The sequence below is a fragment of the Castor canadensis genome, chromosome 11 (assembly GCF_047511655.1).
Source record: "Castor canadensis chromosome 11, mCasCan1.hap1v2, whole genome shotgun sequence".
Classification (NCBI taxonomy): Eukaryota; Metazoa; Chordata; class Mammalia; order Rodentia; family Castoridae; genus Castor; species Castor canadensis.
The window spans coordinates 6,132,144-6,153,735 of NC_133396.1; the positions used below are offsets into that span (position 1 = coordinate 6,132,144).

The window sequence follows — 21,592 nt, forward strand, 5'->3', positions numbered from 1 at the left end:
TTATTTAGATGGCACTGGGGTTTGAACTCAGAGCTTTGTGCTCTACCACCTGAGCTACACCTCCAGTCCATTTTGCTGTGGTTATTTTGGAGATGGAATCTCACCAACTGTTTGCCTGGGCTGGCCTGGAACTGCAATTCTCCCAATCTCAGCCTCCCTAGCTAGGATTACAGGTGTGAGTCACTGGTGCCCAGCTTGGCAAACCTTCTATGGAGAGACTGTATTATCTTTTGCCTGAGGCAGAGGGAAGAATCTATCTGCAAGGCAGAGTGGAACACAAGGGAACATGTGGAGCGTGGATGTCTTATGTTTCATGATCGTGGTGGGCTAACACAACTATACACATCCGCCAAAACTCATCAAACGGCACGCTCAAAATCAGCCAATCTTGCTCTGCAAATTGTAACTCAATAAAGCGATTTTTAAAAAGCGGCTCAGAGAGAAGAAAGAGTGGCAAGTTGGCTGTGGAAGAGTCAGGGGCTGAGCCGACTGATGCCCATATACATTCCACCATTTGCCCGACAATGCTAGTGAGGGCAGAGGGCATCACCATGTTGGCTCATGGACAGGCTGCTCTCTGAATGCCCTCTCAGCCTGTTTGAGAATTCAGAGATCAAGGCAGAATCGTGCTAAGGGTCTGGGCTACCCAGAGTTATCATTTTCCTACCCAATTTGTTCTAAGAAGAGAAACAGAATAATTTCTAGCTTTTTAGAAAGGGAAACCAGAATGGGATCCCACTTTTCATCCCCTAGCAAAAGGGTCCTACGTGGAGAAAGGACAGGTGGGAGAGATTTTGGAGGAGCCCTTCCAGGCCAAGTCCTTGGACTCTGAACTTTCAGGACTGGAATGAGTAATCACTGAATGTCAATATGGATGCACAGGGGTAGGCTCTGTGGGAGTCCTTCGGAAGCAGAGCCAAAGCAAACAGGAACCTCTTTCTAAAGGTCGGAATAAGCCAATGCCAGTGGCTCACACGTGTAATCCTAGCTACTTGAGAGGCTGAGATTGGGAGGACTGCAGTTTGAGGCTAGTCAGGGCAAACAGTTTATGACAGCTCATTTCAAAAATAACCAGAGAAAAATGGACTGAAGGTGTGGCTCAAGTGGTAGATGGTCTGCTTTGCAAAATATGAAGCCCTGAGTTCAAACCCCAGTCCTACCAAAGGAAAGAAAAAAGGGGGGTGGGGGTGGGGAACATCCAGGGAGAACAGATAATGGCTGGCGTGGGCGTGGGGAGGGGCTGGGCTGGCTGACTTGGTTGAGAGGTCTGGATTCACTGGAAACATCCCCTGGTCAGGCTTTTGGAGCTGTTACAAAGTCCATGGCTAAACTAAAAAGGGGCATTTTAAAAGGATTAAGAGGCTGGGGTTGGAACAGGTCATAGATGAATATGCGGTTTTCCAGAAATGGCTCTGTCCCTCCTAAGACATCGAGGGCCCCAGATGCCAAGGCTGTGAGGAAAAAGCAAAAAGCGCCAGAAGAGGCCACATGCTGACTCCCTGAGCAACATGAATATGCTAGTGGAGGGGGAGGAAGGGTACAAAGGCAAAGGACTGGACCAGAACACAAGCAGAAGCAAAGACCAAGATAAGCTTCCTATTAAGGAGACTCTGAACTTCCTCTTGACAACACTGGCAACTGACCAAAGCCCAATAAAATGCATCATGAATGAGATTTTCAAAGGAGAAATGTTGCCTGGGAGGGTCTCACACAGTCACCCTAGGAAATGCCAAAGGTCCTGAGAGGGGGTATGAAGGATGGTTACTCACAGCAGAAAGACAGTCCAAGGAGCAGAGGCCTGGCATGGCCACAAGCCAACCTGCTCAAGTCAAGGCTCAGAAGTATGCCTCCAGGCCTCCCCAGGGTACTTACCAACTAATTCCTGGGGATCTCTCTTCTCTACTTCTGTATTATCCTGCAAAAGAAATACAAAGAGGTGAGATCTGGCTCTTGAATCATAGTTACTCTCTACACTGAGACACCTGTGTCTTTTATAGAAGAAAAGTGCTTCCAGCACATTGATAGTGAAGTGTTTTAAGGGCCTCTGGGACTCTAGAGATTCTTACCCTTTTTCTCCCTCATCCCAGCAGTCAGCATGCTCTGGAGCCCCATGTCAGTCCCAGCAGGGACAGTATGCACCCATAGTGAGGAGAGCCCATGCCTGGCCACTTGTACAACCTATACCCTGCTGCTGCTCCCACTGGGTCAGGAAAGTTTATCTTAATGTGGTGGAACTTAAGGCCTCAGTCACCTCTTCCTCCACAGCCTGGCTAGTATCCTAGAATACTACTACCTTGACTGCTGGCACTGAGGACTGCTTGTAATGGGACCCCTTTATAACACCTGACTCCTAAGACTAGCTGTTCACAGACCTTACTAGGTGTAAGGAAAAAAAAAAAAGGTGGCGGGGAAGAGATTTTATTATAAGGATAAAGTGGCTTTATATTGTTCTTAAAGCATAGCTTTTCCCAAGAAACCTGCATAAAAAGGCTTCGTACCAGATGTCTTATTTCATTGCTCCACAGTAAATGCTTCTTCTAAACCAAATGAACACTGAGAAGGCAACAGCCTAAGCCCCAGGTTATAAGCTTCTGGCACAGCAGAGAGGAACGCCTGCTGTAAAGTGGCAAGAACACACTTGTTTCCCTCAAACCTAGTAAGATCAGGAATCTCAAGAGTCACTACAAACTAACTATCAAAAGGCAAAAGAGAGTTCACTGAAAGGCTTCAGATCTCATTTCCTTTCCCTTTGCTTAGTGAGGGAGAAGATAAGACAGTAACAACCTGCAATAAGATCTTTACTCAAAAGCAGCCACAGAGCTTGGACAGAACTTGCATGAGGAAATGCTACACCAGACTACGTCTCAGAAGGGAAGGTGTGTGGAGGGTTACCAAATTCCCTCCCAAGCTATGACCTCATGCCAAAACCAGACCCCCTTCCCCCAAAAGTCACTCCTGATTCTGGGCAGGCCAAAATCCCTCCTCTTCTGAACACTGCAGCTATTCATTCAAACTGCTGGGGCTCAGTGTTGAAGCCAGGCTGCTTAGCAACCTGTCCCTCCTAGTCACCCACCCCCTGTCAATCAGGTGGGTGAAGAGGCGGCTCAGACTGGGATGCAGCAGAGAAGGGCTGGGAGGCAGGCCTGGAGGACTGCCATGTCAAGTTCAGGATGGAGTCATAAATCAACTACTACAGAGACAGCGCCAGTCTCTCAGGGGACCAAAACCAATCCCTTTGTAGTAGTGACTCTGGAGAATCCAATGTTAAAGAGTGTGTCAGTAACAAAATGTGGGACTGTAAAATTTCCTTATACTTTCCCTCTGGGGGACAGCTTTCTGGATACTAATTGTGGGAAAACATCAGTTATGTACGTCATGTCTTCCCCAGTCAGTTGGCTGGTCATACAGGAGACTGGTCTGTGAACTCTAAGGGGTCCACACTTACTCTTTCCCAAGGCCCTGTCCCTGCCAACCCACCTTCATGGGTAGAAATGCAGAACTGCAGGATGCCTGATATCCACTGGCATTCTAATCCAGTGTCTATCCCAGTGACAGGACTACACGTCATCTCTTCAAAGGAAAAAAACCTGTTACTTCAGGGGCTCCCTGGCTAGAGTAAGAAGCTAGGAGCTTCCCTGTGACTTCTTGTAGCTTTTGTGACCTATGGAAGAGGATAGAGTACATGTGGTGATGAGGTAGTAGATTTCACAAGGTCCCCGCAGGCTTAGCTGAGGTTATTAGTCATGTTTCTGGAAGAAAAGATATGATGGATCCAAAAAAAATCACAGACAGGAAGTATATTTTTCTCTTCTTCAACTCTTTCAGTGTATTGCTTAGCTCCCAGTCTCCCCATATTAATACTTCTACACATTTTTTTTATTAAAAAAGAAAGAAAGAAAGAAAAAAGCCAGGCAGAGTGGTACATACCTATAATTCCAGCTACTTAGGAGGTAGGATCATGGTTCAAGGCCAGTCCAGGTAAAGTTAGACAAGACCCTATCTGAAAAAATTAATTAAAAGCAAATATCTTGGGGACATGATTCAAGCTTGAGGCCTTAAGTTCAATCTCCAGTGCAGAAGGAAAAAAAAAAAAGATAAACTGGGCAATTAGTTTTAATTTGCCAACTAGTCTTTGGTTTTCTACCCTGTTGGTACAAAAACAGTGGAGGGATTCCCCAGAGCTGAGGTGCCAGGACTCATTCTCAATTCAGATTCTTCCACAGCCAAAAAACAGGCCTACCTAACTTGCTACAGTGGAGCCTGGCTCTGTGTGCCCATCAAATTTTGGTGCCCCCAAGTGAGGTGATGACCAGAGAAGAGACTCTTCTGTCCTAAGAGGATTCCGCAAGTGAGATGTGTAACAAGCCTGCATAGCCTGGAAGCCATACAAAGCAGTGAGCTTCAGGAAGGGGCCAGAAACACTGTCCTCGGTTGTTCTAGGAAGACTTTGGGATATCCAGCAGTGGGAATCTGTGGTTCTTGTTGGTCAAATGCCATGTTTTAGAAGGCAATTCTTTTGCCCTGAGACCAACAAGCTGGGTGTGGGCCTTCTGAACTCCCAAGTGTCTGTGTCACTGCACTGAGATGCTCCTGAAGACAAATTCTTCTGGCTCCTAAGGTGCCAACTCTGGATCCACACCTGCCCTGGGTTTGAGAAGTGAGGGCCCAGAGCCACAGCATTACCTGCTCGGCAACGGAAACAGGTCCAGACTTCAATAGCTCAGCAGGAAGTGGAATCATTGAGGATGGTGACAAAAAACCCCAAAGATGTTTTTCAGAAAGCTGAGGGTGTAGTTCAGTAGTAGAACACTTGCCTACCATATGGAAGATCCTGGGTTTGACCCCCAGCACTGTGAAAACAAACAAATGAATAATCCCCCAAACCCACAGAGGCTTTCAGAACCATTTACACCCAATTATCCACTAAAACAAGCTTCATCCAATGAAAGCAGCCTCTCTTCTGATGGTAGCAACATGACTCCATAAGGATATCATCTACCAGTGGCAGGGAGGACAGATCTGGGAGGGAGGCTGTGTCACACTGAAAAACAAAGACCCAGAAATACATTCCATCAAGTCATGCCAGATACCCAGCATCCACAATAGGTATAGCATCAGAAAATACAGGTGTTGAAGCATTGTAAATGGCAGAGCAAAGGGAAAGAAAGGTTTCATATCATTAAACTGCCAGCAGTGCTATAATGACTGCTCTAGGAGAGAGGCAGGAAGGGGAAGGGGGAACAATGAGGACATAAGTAAGAAGAACAAGAAACCACTGTTCCTTATCCCTTCCTCCAAAGCCATGTTTTGAAATGTTCAGGGGATACCTGCCTGAACTTGTACAGATTCATCCCTCTGGCTTCTAGTTGGCCAAAATAATGAACTCAGCCTGGAGATCTATTTATCAGACAGTTGGCTGCCTCAGGTAGGAGGCATGGAACCCATAGCCCAGAGACAAGAAGGCCCTCAGGCAAGAGGCTGAGGGAGTCTCAGCCAGTCTAGGAGGAAGAAAAAAAAAAAAAAAGAAGAAAGAAAGCAACTTCTAGAAGAAAAGAAGTTCTCTTTAGAACCATAGTTCAAGTCTGATTAAGACACACAGAAAAACAAAACAAAGTCGAAATTCACAGCTTTCCAACAGAGAGATGAGAGAAGACAAAGAAGGGAGGAAAGAATGACTAGGAATGACATGCTGAAAAAGGACTCATCTCTGACTGTACCCTTTCCCTCCACAGACTTCACTTGAGACTGAAGTCCTAACAGCTAGAACATGAGGTAGCAGCAGCAGGCTGGAGAGCAGCGCTGTTAATCTGTTGGTTTCTTCATCAATTATGAACAAGACCTGTAAGAAAGTACTAGCCACCTGTAGGTCAGTGGCAGGGGCCCTCCTGTTTTTAGGAATTACAGAACCTGGAATGTGGCTCTCCAGCAGAATACAAAAAGCCCAGTTACTGACAGAAGCTTACTGGGACACAGAAAGGAGGTAAGAACAATATGGATCCATGAAGCTGGAGAAGATGCTTTTGAGCTGGGAGGATTTACTCAGCAGAAAAGCTGCAGGTCCTGAGGGACAGTAGGGAGGTTTATTTACAGCCAATAATGCTTCATCTATCCTTCCAGGAACCAGCCCCATATTCTGGTAGCTAGGGAGGCTGACTGGTAGCATAATACAAACCAATCTTCTATTCTCACACCTGTGACAGGCCACATAGTCATGAACTCCTAATTCTATATCACTTAATGAGCAGAGTCTACTTAAAAGTGAATCTTTACCATGGTCCCGTGGCCCTACTCACCATTCTAGCCCTCTTCCCTCTCCCCACCAGGCCTTTGTAATGCTTGTTCCCTGCTCAATCTTGCCTAGTAAGCTCTATGGAGACCTAGACCTCAGCTTGAGTAAATTTCCCACCCACCCAGTGAGGACATGCTGCCCTTTGCTGTACCTTCACAAACTGAATTTCCAGCCTGGCAAAGTCAGTTTGTTTGAAACAGGATCTCGCTATTCAGGTTGGACTTGAATTTTTGATCCTCCTGCCTTTGCCTCCCAGGAATGCTCCTAATGTCCCAGACATGCACCCCCCACACCTGGCCCTATGTCCTCTTTCTAACCACTGGTTCTAATGCTCCTAATTCCTGAAGGAGGTGGGGAGTATTAACTGGGTGTGGTGGTGCTTCCCTATAGTCCTAACTACTATGGAGCTAAAGCTTGAGCCTAGACAAGTTCAAGAATAGCCTGGGCAACATAGCAAAATGCTGCCTCAAAAAAAAAAAAATCCCATTAAGTAACAATAAAAGAAAGAATTACTGCATAGTTAGTTCATTTATCCCATGAATAATTTATCGAGCATTATGTTTCAGACAATATGTCAAGCACTGGGCATAAAATATGAAAAGTCAATCCAGGGGCATAATTTTAGGTATCTAAGCTCCTCAATTAACGGTCTAATTTGATTTCCACAACTGCCCCAAGAAAATCAATACTGTTGCTCCCTCTTGGGAGCATCAAAGTGACAGCTAAAACAATGTTTTCTAAAATGGATATGAGTCGTTTCAAGTCACCAAGAAGGCAGCAATTCTGAATTAGTTTTGCCAAAATATCTTCCCTAACTCCAGAATGAAATGATGTTGGTTTGACAGTGGTCACCATGGCTGGAGGTGTGGAGAGAGCTCTCAGCACCCCCAAGGCTCAGCGAAATCATGGGATACAAAGCTGTGTGGAACCATCGCCTTTGTGGTACAGATGCCAGCCCTGGAGAAAGCCTGTCACCAACACATTTCCTTCAGTTGTATCCTGTGGGCCAGGACTGAGCCCCTTCACGGTGCATTGCCTGCCCAGTGATGGAAACACTGCACTTATCAGAAAAATGGGAGGAAGTTGGTGGGGCTGCTATGGATGCACTGGAGTTGCCTTGGCTCCCAAACGGTATTCAGACAGGAAGGCTCAGCTCTCCAATCACAGCCAGAGGTTTCTACAGGAAGGGTTAAACAGGAGTCTGCCAAGACAAATTAAGCCAGCTCAAGCATGGCCTTGTCGACTGAATAAAAAGCAGGGAGGGGGAAAGGAAATGGCCTCTCTCTTTATTGAAAAATCTAGCAAAACAAAGCCAGTATGGCTCAGCAAAGCTGTCAATGTTCTGCCCCCTGAAACATGTTGTAACCAACCAGACTTCAACATGAATGCAAAAGTTTGGCCAGTAATCATTTCCAAAGGGAAGATTTTTGTTATCTGACTATTTCAAGTGTTATCTACATTTGATCCAAGGAGACAGCTCTGTGAGTCTGAGAATGGTCAAGTGAAGGCTGTGAGACACAACTCTGTATGATGATCGAAACACAAAAGGATTATTCCACCTGAGAGGTCAAAATCAGCTAAAGTGCTAGATTAAGATGGGGCAAATATGTCAAAGATACCTGGAAGCCAGGAGGAAGAAATGGAAAATGGTCACCACACTGGCATGAAGTGGAATTCATTATCTTGGGGGCCAGAAGCAATGTATCTTTAAGGCATGGTTGGGGAAAATTTACCTAACTTCAAGTTAGAAATACAAATGAACCAACCCTCACTGAACCCAGAAATCATACAGCAGCACTTAAGGGACATGGATTCCCACGCAGATGAAGGTGGGAAGTGCTAGATTTCTAAGGACAGGCAGTTTTCTGCACCATATAATTTCAAAGAGATGAGTCCCAGCTGGAAAAGGAGGGGCCCAGCCACACCTCAGTTAGCAATCCATGGCATCTGGCCCCAAAGGGAAGGAGGTATGTTGGGGCTTGCATGGCTGATAGGAGAGCAGTCCAGGCAGACAGTGGCTCCTTCCTGGCCACAGAACCATGGAGTGGGGTGGAGCTTCTGAGAGTCTCAGTGTGTGTTTACTTGGAGCAAAAGCAGTTAAGAAGGCCCCTCTGGCAGTATGAAGCCAAGAAGAGGGCTAAGAGAGAGAATAATGGCCATTCTCCCCCTTTGCATGAGAACACAACTTTAGCAATCACCAGTGCTTCTACCAACCAAGCATCTGGCTTGGATATTTTTTACTCTGGAAAACTGGGGAGTGACTTCCATGGTCTGCCCTCTATCTCTGTTCTTTCTGCTGCTCAGATAGGGTTACCACCCAGGCAGACCCTCAAACCCTAGCCTAGGGTAGTTTCTTCTGAGCATGTCCACTCTACAAGCTTCCAGAAATTCCATGTGAAAAAAGCCCTAGTGTGGCAGAGGACAAGTCTAAAGAAGGCCATTCACTGTGCTGAGATCAGGAATGCCAGATGCTAGGTAGGCCTGGGCATTCTCAACAGTTCAAAGGTTACATTACAATTTCCAGTGAGAAGAATGGATAGCTCACAAAACAGCAATGGTCAAGGGCCATTTCCTCCTCTAGTCCTAGGTGAGTCATGCTGTAACTTTTTTCGCTAGTTAGCACTCAAAGGATCATGGGGACATGTGGAAAACAAAAACCAAGATAAAGGGCAATAAGCATATACTCTTTCTCTCATACAGCCTTCTTCTCGCACCCTAAATGTTAATGCACTAAAAGTTAACATTTATTATTCAAATCTCACAACTCTATAAGGCAGATAGTATTATTTCCATTTTGCAGATGGATAAACTGAAGTAAAGTACAATGAAGAAGGTTACCTAGTAAACAGTAATGTTAAAACTCAAATTCAAGTCTGTTTAACTCTAAAGCCCAGTTATATGACTTCCCAATTTCTCACCTCCTACCTTGAGACAAGAGGTTGCAAATAGTAATGGTTTCTATGAAGTCACTGGCTAAAACATGGAGTAAGCCAACATCAAAGAAAAGGGAGGAAAAACACTCTCCAGGAATGACTCTCTAATAGGTAATGGAGTGAACAGGTGTTAAACCCTTGACTTAAGGGGAACAATGACAGATTTATTATCTTCCAGCTAGGAGGATCAGGGGAAACTGCTCTGGAGTCCATAGTGCCCCAGTGAGTAATGAATGTCTAAGTAGACTAGAAACCCTGTCTTCAGCCTAGAGACTTCCTGGGGATTCACAAAGAGAAGTCGCCAAATCCTGAAGCATACTTAAGCTCTCTTCTCTTCAGTGAACAACCATGTGGACTTCCAATGACAGCTAGAGTTTCCCAGGATGAATTATTTCTTCTGACCAGACCTGAGTAAGGAACATGGCAAGCTTCCCATCCAACAGAAAATCTCACTGGAGATAAGCTGCATACATAGCATTTAAGTCAATAACAACTACAAAAATACATTTCTGGGAACTGATGTAGAAAAGTGTGATGCTAATGCTGGTGTCATCACCAGAACAAAAGCTGGAAGATCTCAACAGTGTATGTCTCTTTAAAAATAAAAATCGTGGACAAGTGGAATGGCTCAAGTGTTAGCGTGCCTGCATAGCAACTATAAGGCCCTGAGTTCAAACCCCAGTATTGCAAAAAACAAAAAGAGAAACATTTCCCTGGGTTCAATCCCCAGTAACGGGGAAAAAAATCATTTCCCACTTGGAATATTTCTTTTTGGAAAATATTCTGGAATTTTCCCCCATCAGCAGTTTAATGAGGTATATAACTGATATACCATACAATTCTTTAAGTGTTTACTTTTTCACTTGTGTCATGTTCCTATTACTAATTGTAGCTACGTTAAAGATGGAAACAAAACTGGATACAAAATATATGTGCAAGACATATACGGACCAAATAAAATAAAATAAAAAAGATGGAATACCAGGCGTTGGTGGCTCACGCCCGTAATCCTAACTACTCAGGAGACAGAGATTAGGAGGATCGTGGTTTGAAGCCAGACCAGGCAAATAGTTCACAAGACCCTATCTCGAAAAAACCCAACACGCTGGGGGAGTGGTTCAAGGTGTAGGCCCTGAATTTAAACCCCAGTACCAAAAACAAAACAAAACAAAAAAGATGGAAGAATGAAAATGGTTGTACGGTTGTATAATGGGATTAGGTGACCTTCTGTCTTTTAAACAGAAATCTAGCTAAGTATGGTGGTGCATGCCTGAATCCCAGCTACTCAAGAGGTAGAAGGAAGCAGGAGAATCTCAAGTTTAAGGCCAATGGTGGCAAAGTTAGTGACACTTTATCTCAAAAAAAAAAAAAACAAAAACAAAAAACAAAAACAAAACCTTGTTATAATAATTTGACTTAAATGTAAATATGAAACAAAACCCTGACAGAATAACCATCAGAAAGAGCACCATATAACCTTGTCCAAGTGAAAGAAAAAGTTTAAATTTAAGCTTTAAGAGATAACTTTTGCTTTCCTACCCTGAAAAGTAATTCTTAGTTCAAAGGATTATCCAGAAGCACACCAATATAGGCACATAAATGACTTATATTCCAACGGTGCAAAAGAACCACAGTTCAATCAAATCATCCTTGGATATCAGGCTGAATAGAACCCCATGTCACTTGCTTATGAAAATCCTTAGCATCTTCTTTTTGGACTTGAGAGTCCTGGAAGTATAGCAAGCACACTCAAGAGTCCAACCAGGAAAACCTTTCACTCTGCAAAGACCCTGCAAAAACTGGCATATATTCCAGTTTCTTTACTTACGTGACATTAAAGAGAACAGAAGATTTCAACCTGTAGTGTTGCCCAGGTGCAAGTGTTGGTGGCTCCTGAAAGCTCTTCCTAAGGTCAGTGGCTAACAATAAATTCTTGGGAAATAAGCTCCTCAGATCTTTGATTCTGATATGTCAAAAGATCAATAATAATATAATAACGACTTAGATAGGAGAAGGAACACGAGAATTACTGACTCAGATCTTCCCAATATAAATCCTGCATCTAGGCTGAGTCAATAATACACAGAAAGTGAGAAACCTGACCTTCAGGAGTATGGATAGCCACTGGAGACAGGGAACCTTCACCTGGTTGAGCTGGGCCTCTAGCAGAGGGCACATAACGACGTTTGTCAGTCCCTCTCACCTCTAAGATAATTTACCACTACAATAACCAAACTGCATCAAGATGCCCCAGGGTCAAAAGGTGCCACAGGATATTTAAAACTTTCACAAGAGATACTTGACATATATCAGATACACAAACTGATGTATTATTTTTTCAAGTGGCGAATGAATTGTGAGAATAGTAATACTAGTGCTTGGAGCTAATTACTTAAACAGAACTGTCAGGTATTTCTTTGGTCTAGGAGCCCTGTGAAAAATTACTGAGGCACCATGCGCAGTGGGCTGAGGATGGTCTACTGGATGAAGGTGTATAATCAGACATGGCTATGCTGAAAAGGCTGAGCACTACTCACAACTACATTTTATCCTATGAGAAGCACTTTCACATATATTCTCTCACACTGTTGTCACAGTCATCTTGCAAAGTCAATTACCACAGCCCTGACTTCACAGACCAGATAAGTAGAATGTAGGTTATGTGCCTGTGTTCCACAGCTGGAGAGAAGCCAAGAAAGGGTGCTACCCAGGCTACTTAGGCATTCTGACCACAATGTCACTAACCTGGCTTTTGGAGTTCTGAACTCCACATTTCAACACTACCTTCAAATTCTAACAATCCTTTTTGTTTTAAGAGACAAGGTCTCACTATATAGCCCAGGTTGGCCTCGAACATACAATCCTCCTGCCTTAGCCTCCTGAGTAGTGGGATTAAAGTCATGCACACCACACCCTGATTTAGCTCTAAGAATCTTAAAAATGTTTTCTTTTACTTTAACTGGGGTCATACACACCTTTCTTACAAATGCCAGAACAATTTTCTCCCACTCGATGTCAGCTCCTTGACCCAGAGATATTATTTTGTTTTTACAGATGCTTGTTCCTTAAGTCAGGATTCTTTTTCTAGATCAGAGCCTGGAACACAAGACCTCAGGGAGTTGGCAATCCCAGTCCCTCCCAGGGAGCTGGCAACAGGCAGTTCTGTCTTTCCTGCTGCAGGTCATCTATCCCTGTATTTGTTTTCAAAGGAAGGGTGTGTCAGGGACAGTAAGTGAGTGGAAATACCTCCATTCACAGGAACTGTAGGAGTGGAGAGAAAATAAGGGAAAACATTCCAGGGCAACAGAGGTAAAACATGGACAGAGAAGTGTGGCAAAGGACACTCATATCCAAGGATAAAAAGACAGAAGAAACACTTGAGCCAGCAGGCACCCCTTTCCCGAAATGAGGTGCTGCCTGAGGACTGACATTGCTGATCTTTTTCTAGGACAACAGCGCCACCTTCTGTTTAGTTATCAGAGCAGGTAAGTGTCAAGCTACTTACTGAGGGAGGAGGAACAGAAACTTGAAATTAGAAAAAAGAAACCGAACAGAAGTGCCTAAGCATTCAGCTTCCTATGAAATCTCAGCTCCTCTCCTCTCACTTTTTCTCAAGTTTGTGACAAGCCAGAACCCAGTCCCTATAACACCAGACTGATGAATAGGACCAAGACTCCCTGAACAGGTGGATCTGTTACCAACTATTTGAATAAGAGTTACCATCTCTTATTCAGACTCTCAAATAGAGGACTTTGCACTCACATGTAACTCCAAATCTCACAGCCATAAACAACAGGTCGATTTCAGCTGGATATGGCAGTACATGCCTATAATCCTAGCACTCAGGGGGCTGGAGTAGGAGGGTTAAGAGTTTGAGGTCAGTGTGGGCTACATATCAATAGCAAGACCATTTCTTAAAACAAAAACAAAAAACAGGGCAATTTCCAGTCTTGGTACTTTTTAAAGTCAGCAGATAGTAACATTAAGAGAATACTCAACTTTGCTTTTTCTATAATGATCGAGTCTCTTCTTTCTCAGGAGTTTCCCAAGACAACTTCGATGTTTAAATTTTTTTTTTTTAGGACATTCATGACAAATGGTTTCTTGATATTTGTCTGAAAAACCTCCAGAAACTGGGAGCTCACTACCTCATGAAGCAGCTCAACCCACTTTGGCCAGAGATGGTAAAAAAGTTCTTTATTATGTGACGGTGAGCGTCCTTCATGTAATTCTATTCATTGCTTCATGTTCTGCATCTGGCTGCCCCTGCCTTTTCCTTCCAAATGTTCACATATCTGAAAGTGACTCTTGGCTCTTCCCAAGCTTTTGTTCTTTCAGTTCCTTCACCTTTTCCTCCCTTGATGTGGTCTGAAGTCCCCTCACTTTTATGATTGCTTTTCTCTCAGCACAATTCAGTTTAAAGTGGGCCAATGTAGGAAGCGAGCAGTGGGATTGGTAGTGCGTTCCTTGCAACTAGCGCTACTGAACACCAACATACCTGATGCCATTAGCCCAACTACTTTACTTTCCCTTAGTTAATCGTCATAAAACAAATGAGATGGATTTTATTATGACGTCTATTTTTCAGACAAGAGAAACTTGACGTTGAGGGTTTTCCCCAAGGAGAGCTGGCACTCAAACCCAGGTCTGATTTCAGACCTTTATCTTCTACCATATTAGGCTGAATTGTCTTACTTTGGACGCTCTACTGCTCCCAAGGAGTTCTACGTCTCAAAAGGGGAATTAACAGATATTTGCATAACAACAAAGCAGCTATAAAGCAATTATTTTGTTACAGACCTATATTTCTTTTTTAGAATAGTTGTTCTCAAAGTTGATCTGTAGATCCCTAGGGGAGCCTACAAAGTCCAAACTATTTTTATAACAGTAAGTCATTATTTGCTTTTTTCACATACTAAGTAAAGCATTAAAAGTAGTTTTATTAATTCTTAACCCTTGAGAACTAATCTCACATCTCATTACATGTGATGACGAGAGGCATGCACAAACCCCTCTGATGCATCCCAAAGTAAGATGGTTGTCTCAAGGAAAAGCAAGTATATATTGTGTGACTGCTTAAGGTGCAAGTTGAACTAGCTGTTTTCTTCACAGAACAACATTTTTACAAGAAAGAATGACAAACTCATTATTTGGACTTTGGTAGTTGGCAGATAAGTTTTCAAAACTAAAGCACAGCCAGACTTCAGTAGCTCATGCCTGTAATCCTAGCTACTCAGGAGGCAGAGATCAGGAGGATCATGGTTAGAAGCCAGCCTAGACAAATAGTTTGCAAGCCCCTATCTGGAAAAAACCCATCACAAAAATGGCTGGTGGTGTGGCTCAAGGTGTAGGCCCTGAGTTCAAGCCCCAGTACTACCAAAAAAACCCAAAACAGAATAAAACAAAACTGACGCACATCACTTCAACAAAAACTGGTAATACTTATTGGCTATAAAATTTAAATTTTCCAGGAAAAATTATTAGAATCTCAGGAAATGTACTCCCTATTATAAGCTTGATAGCTTTCTAATACTGAACAGCTTGTCACCAGCAACATCACCAACAAATGCAATTTAAAAAAATATTTTAGAACAAAATGTGCCAATATTTGGGAGATCTGGCTAACTCAGTAAACCAATATTTTTCAAATTATCAGTGTCTGATGATATAAAAGCATGCAGTATGAGAAGCCAGCCATCTTCTGTTAAGTGATCCATTAAAGAGACTTGTAAATGGTAAAATAAGACTACTCTTTGTACTAACATCATTTTTTTTTTTTGCTTCAGAAATCCTTTTTCATAAAAATGTTATGTTAGTATGTAAGGTTGATTTTTGTTATTTTTAAATAAATAACTTAAGTTTTTCTCAATTTCAACTTCTAAGATAGTAAATACCAATGCATAAAACCAAAATGAACAAAATCTCTTTGAGAGCCTCAATTTTTAGTTGTATAATGCAACCAAAATGTTTTGAGAACAGCCATACAAAAAATTAAAAGTGGATCATGAAAAGTTCAAATAGAAAAGAAAGTGCCATCTAGTGGAAAAGACAGTTGTGACAGAAACTCATTTGCTAAATAACACCCCTAAAGATCTACTCCAGCTGAGTGTGGTGGTACATGCCTATAATCCCAGTTACTTGAGAGGTGGAGATTGGGAGGACTGTGGTTCAATGCCAGCCCCGCCAAAAGAGCAAGACTCCATCCCATTAAACAAGCCAGGTGTGGTGGCATGCACCTGTGGCCCCAGCTACCGAGAGGCATAGTTAGGAAGACCATAGTCCGAGGCCAGCCCTGAGCCAAAAACATGGGTCCCTAACCAAAAGTCAGAAGCAAAAAAGGACTGGAGGCATGGTTCAAGTGGTAGAGTACCTATCTTGCAAGCAGGAGGCCCTGAGTTCAAGCCACAGCACCGCCAAAATAAATAAAAAAGATCTACTCCACTAACACATCCTACTGTTAGAAACTTTATATATACAAGGCAGAACTATTCAAAACAAGTGTTTAGAACAATACAAAAGACTTTAAAATTAAAACTTAAAATGTGTCAAAAATGTTCTGAATCTGAAGTATAGGCCACTACCTGGAAGACAGCCTGATGCCAGCTCAGGTGGGAGGACTCCAGGGACAGGAGTTTCACAGGAGACTCACGCTGGGGAGTTTCTGGTCCTTGGGGATGCCATGAAGACTCTCCGAGGTTGGCCTCTGGCAGTCACAGAGTACTGTAGTACACCTAATTGGGCAAACTCTGTCTAAACCTTCCATGGTCATCCTTCAAAAGAACTAAACCAAGCCAGGCACCAGTGGCTCACGCCTGTAATCCTAACTATTCAGAAGGCAGAGATCAGGAGGATCAAGGTTCAAAGCCAGCTCTGGGCAATTTGTTCAGAAAACCTATGTTGAAAAAAAAATCACAACAAACAAACAAAGGGTTGTATTTTGTGTTCAGGTTTCTGAGGTCTGCCCAACAGGAACAGAAATTGTTCCATGAAAACTTTTCATTCCACAGCAAGATTTGAAATTCAAATGTATAAATGAAGTACAGTAAAGCACACCGATCAAAGAGCAAGTCTAAATGGCAGGTCTTTCTAATCTTGGTGTGAGATTAGGTAACTTGGGCACAAAAAACATTCACAATTGTCCCAAACTTGCCTTTTTGTGGTGTCTTATCTTTCTGTTGTTTATCAGACAGCAGCAAAATCTGTTTTGTTTTTCATGGGACCTCCCTCTCTCATAGTCATGTCTGTCCTTAAGGATTTGCTGACAGAATCATAGCACTCCAGAAGAGGTGAGGGTTAACTGCAATGCACCCTGTTCTCCAGCCAACCTTCTATCATTTTTTTTAATTTTTCAATTGGTTAAGTTTTATTTATTTATTTTTTATTGTTTTATTATTCATATGGGCATACAAGGCTTGGGTCATTAAGCATAGACTGCAACTATACACATAAAAACTCCAGGTCCTACAGATCCTTTTTCTCCACAACCCAAACCAGATACCTGATGGCTCCCCCAGACTTATTTTACATGCAGGTTTTAGGCACGTATGTCTCAAATTCTATGACAGACAAATACTACTAAGAACACTACTATTACTATTTTCTTTCTGCAAGCCCAGAGTGGGACCAAATTTGAACTAGTTCTGCCAGGGATGTTTAGATGAGTTCTAAGACCTGGGTTCTTTATTCTGTACAGAAAGTAGTTTGCATTTAATTTCAAGGGCTCATATTTTCTTTCTCTTCATGCTAATGCCAAAAATTACTTTCTTGGTTAAATAAGCTATCTGAATCATCCCCACCTTTCATGAATTTCTTTTCTTTTTTTTGTTTTTTGGTGGTACTGGGATTTGTACTCAAGGTCTCATGCTTGCTAAGCAAGTCTATCACTTGAGCCACATAACCCCAGCCCTTTTGGGTTTTGTTATTTTTTTCTAACGGTCTCACATTTATGTCCTGCCTGGCTCAGGATTTATGCTTCCTGCATAACTGGGATAATAGGCGCAACCACTACAGTCCACCTTTTTTAATGTTGAGATGGGGGGGTCTCATGAACTTTTCACTTAGGCTGGCCTCAAACCATGATCCTCCCAATCTCCATGTCCCAAGTAGGCAAGATTAGCTATAAACCAGTGTGTGCAGCCTTATGAATTTATTTCAATGGCTGCACACAGTCAAATCCAATCACACAATCAGTCCAAATATGGAATAGCTCATGCTACATTTTCTATTATACCATCTGATCTCCCTATCCATGGATTCCACATCCATTGGTTCAATCATGGATTTTTCTTTCTTTTTTTTGAAAAAAACTATCGTGCCAATTATTTATGTAGCATTTAAATAGTATTAGATGTAAATTAGACAGGAATATGTGCACAGCACATATGCAAATACAACAACATTTTATATAAGGACTGCAAGCATCTGTGGATTTTGGTATCCACAGGAAATAAAGATAGGGTGTTCTGGAACTAATTACTCACAGATACTGAGGGACTATATGCACATAATTTCCCTAAATCCCAATAGGTCTCATTGAAGGCTTCAGCTGGTTTCAAAGCTTTTTCATTACAAAACATGACCCCTATTTCCCATGGAGTTAGTCTTTCTGTTTGGAGGGGGGGAATGTCCCATAAAAGATGATTCCTCACAAGGTACATATCCAACATTCAGAGCACAGCACAGCACTTTACCAGAACAAGGGGTCCTGATCTTCATCACCATAGGATCAAGGCATGACAGAAATCACAACTAATTATTCTCAGCTGCTATTAGCCTGGACCAATGAGACAAGTGGCTAGGTTGTTTCAAAATAGACCATTCTAGGGCTGGGGAGTCTGGCTCAAGTCGCAGGGTGCCTGCCTAGCAAGCTCAAGGCCCTGAGTTCAAACCCCAGTATCAAAAAAAAAAGAAAAGGACCATCCTGCTACACAGCTTACTGAAGAGTGGAAGGGTCCATCCTGGGAAAACAGGAATTGGGCTCAACAGCTGAGTCAAGGCCTCATGGTTCAACCCTTTTAAAGTCCTTCTTTATGACTAAAAAAAGCCAGTGTATACAAGGCACTCCTGTGCCTTCTTGATTCCATAAATACTCCCACCTCGAAACCATGTTCAGGGGCAGTGCCCACAAAGCCCCATCTGGGATGCACAGTGTGCATGGGTTGTGGGCTTTTTGCCTTTCTAAAGTCTAACACATCTGTAAGGCTGGAAATTCAATCTGCCTCAGCCTCAGAACTTATTCCTAGGCGGTCTTGAGGCGAGGTTCTTATTTTATTTTATTTCTTTTGTACTTGGGTTTGAACTCAGGACCTACAGCTTCAGCCACTCCACTAGTCCTTTTTTTGTGATGGGTTTTTTTTCTAAATAGGGTCTTGAAAACTATTGGCTCAGGCTGGCTTCGAACTGCGATACTACTGATCTCTGCTTTGTGAGCCACCGGCGCCCAGCAGTCTTGGGGTTCTTTAGAAAGCTGGTTTTACCCCAGAAAATGTCCACATAGTGACACAGTATGTTAGTGGGACAGATCTTGACCAGACACATGAACTAAGCCAAAATGTTAAAATGCCTTGTTAGCATTCAGCCACCCCACCATAGCCAACACCAAATACCTTTGGATCATCAGCCTCAGGTTTTTCAGTCTCTGAATCGTCATCTTCCTACAAGACAAAGAATTGAGGATTAAGCTTAAAAGGAGTGGGCCTGAAGGGTTTCACATGCATAACCAGAGAATGGAGCAAACAGTCCATTTACCCAGCTGGGATCATCCCACCAAGAACCTCTTCCCTATCACATGACTCAGAACCAGAGAAAGAGTAGGGGAAAAGATTTTCTGTGGGGAGGGAAAAGAATAAAAAAACATCAGCAGCTCAAAGTCAACAATTACTCCAGTGGTACTGCAATCCACATCAATGAAAATAAAAATCACGAAAGTGGAGAGAATTTCAATGTGTTTCAGAAAAGAGTAAGATCAAGCCACAGGATAAAACAGGCATAGTATTTCCATTGAAACATTAACTAAAACGATGATTATGAACCTTTTTCCCCTTCTTTGCTTTCAAATCCACAAGTACATCAGACATGTATCTATCAAAATATTGTTCAGCTTCAAAGTACTGTGACTCAATACATCTATGCTTCAGTACCTCAACCCAGTGGTATTTGCACTAACGTGAAAACATGGAGCTGGGTGCTGGTGGCTCACACCTGGAGTCCTAGCTACTCAGGAGGCAGAGATCAGGAGGATTTTGGTTTGAAGCAAGCCTGGGCAGAGTTCGAGAGACCCTATCTCAAAAAAACCCATCACAAAAAAAGGTCTAGTGCCTGAGTTCAAACCCCAGCAATGCCAAAAAGAAAAGAAAACAAAACAAAAAAACATGGAAATGAGTACCAAATGATCAGAGCCTTAAGTGACTCAAGAAAGGCGAAACTAAAGGGCAATGCACAGTCTATCCTGGGTCCAGCTTAATGGACTCTACCTCCACCCGAGTGCTCAGATTACTGCCACTGACCTGTTGCACCCACCCAAATGTTCCTTATCCAAATGAGGCCTGCCTGACTCAAAGCACTGTGTGGGTATGGAATTCTCTAAAGCAAGTCCTCATTCCACTGATGCTTATGCAATGAAGGTCAAAGATCAGGAGCAGATGCTGGACCAGCTACCCTGTTAGCTATTTAAATCCATGTCAGTTCCATCACCTCCAACACTTCCACTACTTGAAAGCCTTTAACTAAATGCCAAGGAATATTTGGTTTCACTTGAAACTTATTTTCAACAAAGCTATACTTTAACCAAAACATGACTTAGCACAGCAGAGGTTAATATAAATACCACCTAAGTGACATGACAAACTATACCGATGGTTTTGAACTTTAATTGTCCTGTAAAGTGCCAGTGAACCAAGGATTTTTAATGCAATCTCCATAATCTCCTTAAAATGAAATTGACCAGCTACATAATCAGAGATGGAGCTCAGCTGAATAGAATCACATTTCAGAATATTGGGACTTGATGAGAACATTTTATTAAAAATATGAAATAAAATGCAAAAACAATGAAAATTTAAAGCAAATGTTGGCCATTTCAAAAATAAACCCTAAGCAATATGTATATTAAAAGCAATATGTTGCATTTGAGAAAAGTTAAGAACTTACAAAGGTTTTCTAAACAATTTCAGTCAACTCTGAATTATCAGTATTAATGGGTGAAACCAAAGGCATGAAAATATCTCACAAAAGAGCACAAAATACAAAATACATTTAATTTGGAAAGCATTTATTTAAAATTTTTTTTTCAGTGCTGGGAATCAAAACCAGGGCATTGCATGTTAGGCAAGGATCTACATTGAGCTATACCCCCGACCTCATGTTTATTTATTAATTTTATTTATACATGTACGGATGTATTTATTTATTTTTGAGATAAGGGCTTACTGGTTTGAACTCTCATCCTCCTGCCTCAGCTTCCCAAGCACTGGGATTTCATGTGTGCATCACTGTGGTTGGCTGGAAAGCATTTGAATGCTATCATGTAGGTTTCAATGCTTAACAAAAATTTCAGATGCTACTCAGAAGATGACATTAGGAGGATCAAGGTTCAAGGCCAGCCTTGTAAGACTCCCATCTCAACCAATAAAAAGTTGTGTATATAGCCAGGCGAGGTGGCTCACACCTGTAATCCTAGCTTCTTGGGAGGCAGAGTTTGAAATAAATGGGCTGGGAGCATGGCTAAAGTGGTAGAATGCCTGCCTGCCAAGTAAAAGGCCCTGAGTTCAAATTCCAATACCAACTCCCCCCCAATTTCAAACAAATAATAAAAAGTACATGGTGTTTCAATTAAAATTGTTACTAAATAGGCAGATTCTATTTTGTATGTCTTTGTGCTAAGCACTAACTTGAATTTCCTTGCTTTTTCTCCAAACTTTAAAATTCCAATTCATGCTGCTCAGGAGATCATGTATCTTAAGTCCTTCTTGTTAATAAAACACAACTTCTCCTTTCTTTGTTACCCAACATCTACTTCAGGGAATATTTATGATCAAGAACCAAGGGCACTCAGATAAAAATGCCAAGTAAAATATGAAGACAGAAGTTAGGGAGGATCAAAGTGGATGAAACAAAACAATTTCCTTCTTTACCTTGTTAATAAACTGAAGTATGTGAATGAGCCCCAAACAAGATTAAAAATAATACAGAGTTGACTGCAGATATAAATGATACACCAAATAGGATGAAAACACTGTTACAGATGAAAAAGTATTTAAACAGGGAAGATCAACATAAAACACCCATTGATATTTGGATTAAAATAAATATTTCACTATCTTTCCCTCCAAATTTCAATTTAAAACTTCACACAAAATGGTGCAGATGAGAA

General features: G+C 42.2%; 1 protein-coding gene across 7 annotated transcripts in view; it reads right to left on the minus strand.

The window, feature by feature from the left end:
• Nucleotides 1–21,592, minus strand: part of Sap30bp (SAP30 binding protein) — a 35,460-nt gene that overhangs the window by 12,040 nt on the left and 1,828 nt on the right. For 5 of the 7 annotated variants that reach the window (XR_012438432.1, XM_020180333.2, XM_074045131.1 and 2 more), the window contains exons 3-4: nucleotides 18,828–18,875; nucleotides 1,873–1,915 (exon numbers count right to left, since the gene is read on the minus strand). Coding sequence is in view for 6 of the 7 variants with exons in the window: in XM_020180333.2 (XP_020035922.1) it covers nucleotides 1,873–1,915; nucleotides 18,828–18,875 (91 nt within the window). In the remaining variant the exon portion in view is untranslated. The remainder of the gene's footprint in view (nucleotides 1–1,872; nucleotides 1,916–18,827; nucleotides 18,876–21,592) is intronic. The other 2 variants (XM_074045135.1, XM_074045132.1) reach the window with 1 other exon arrangement.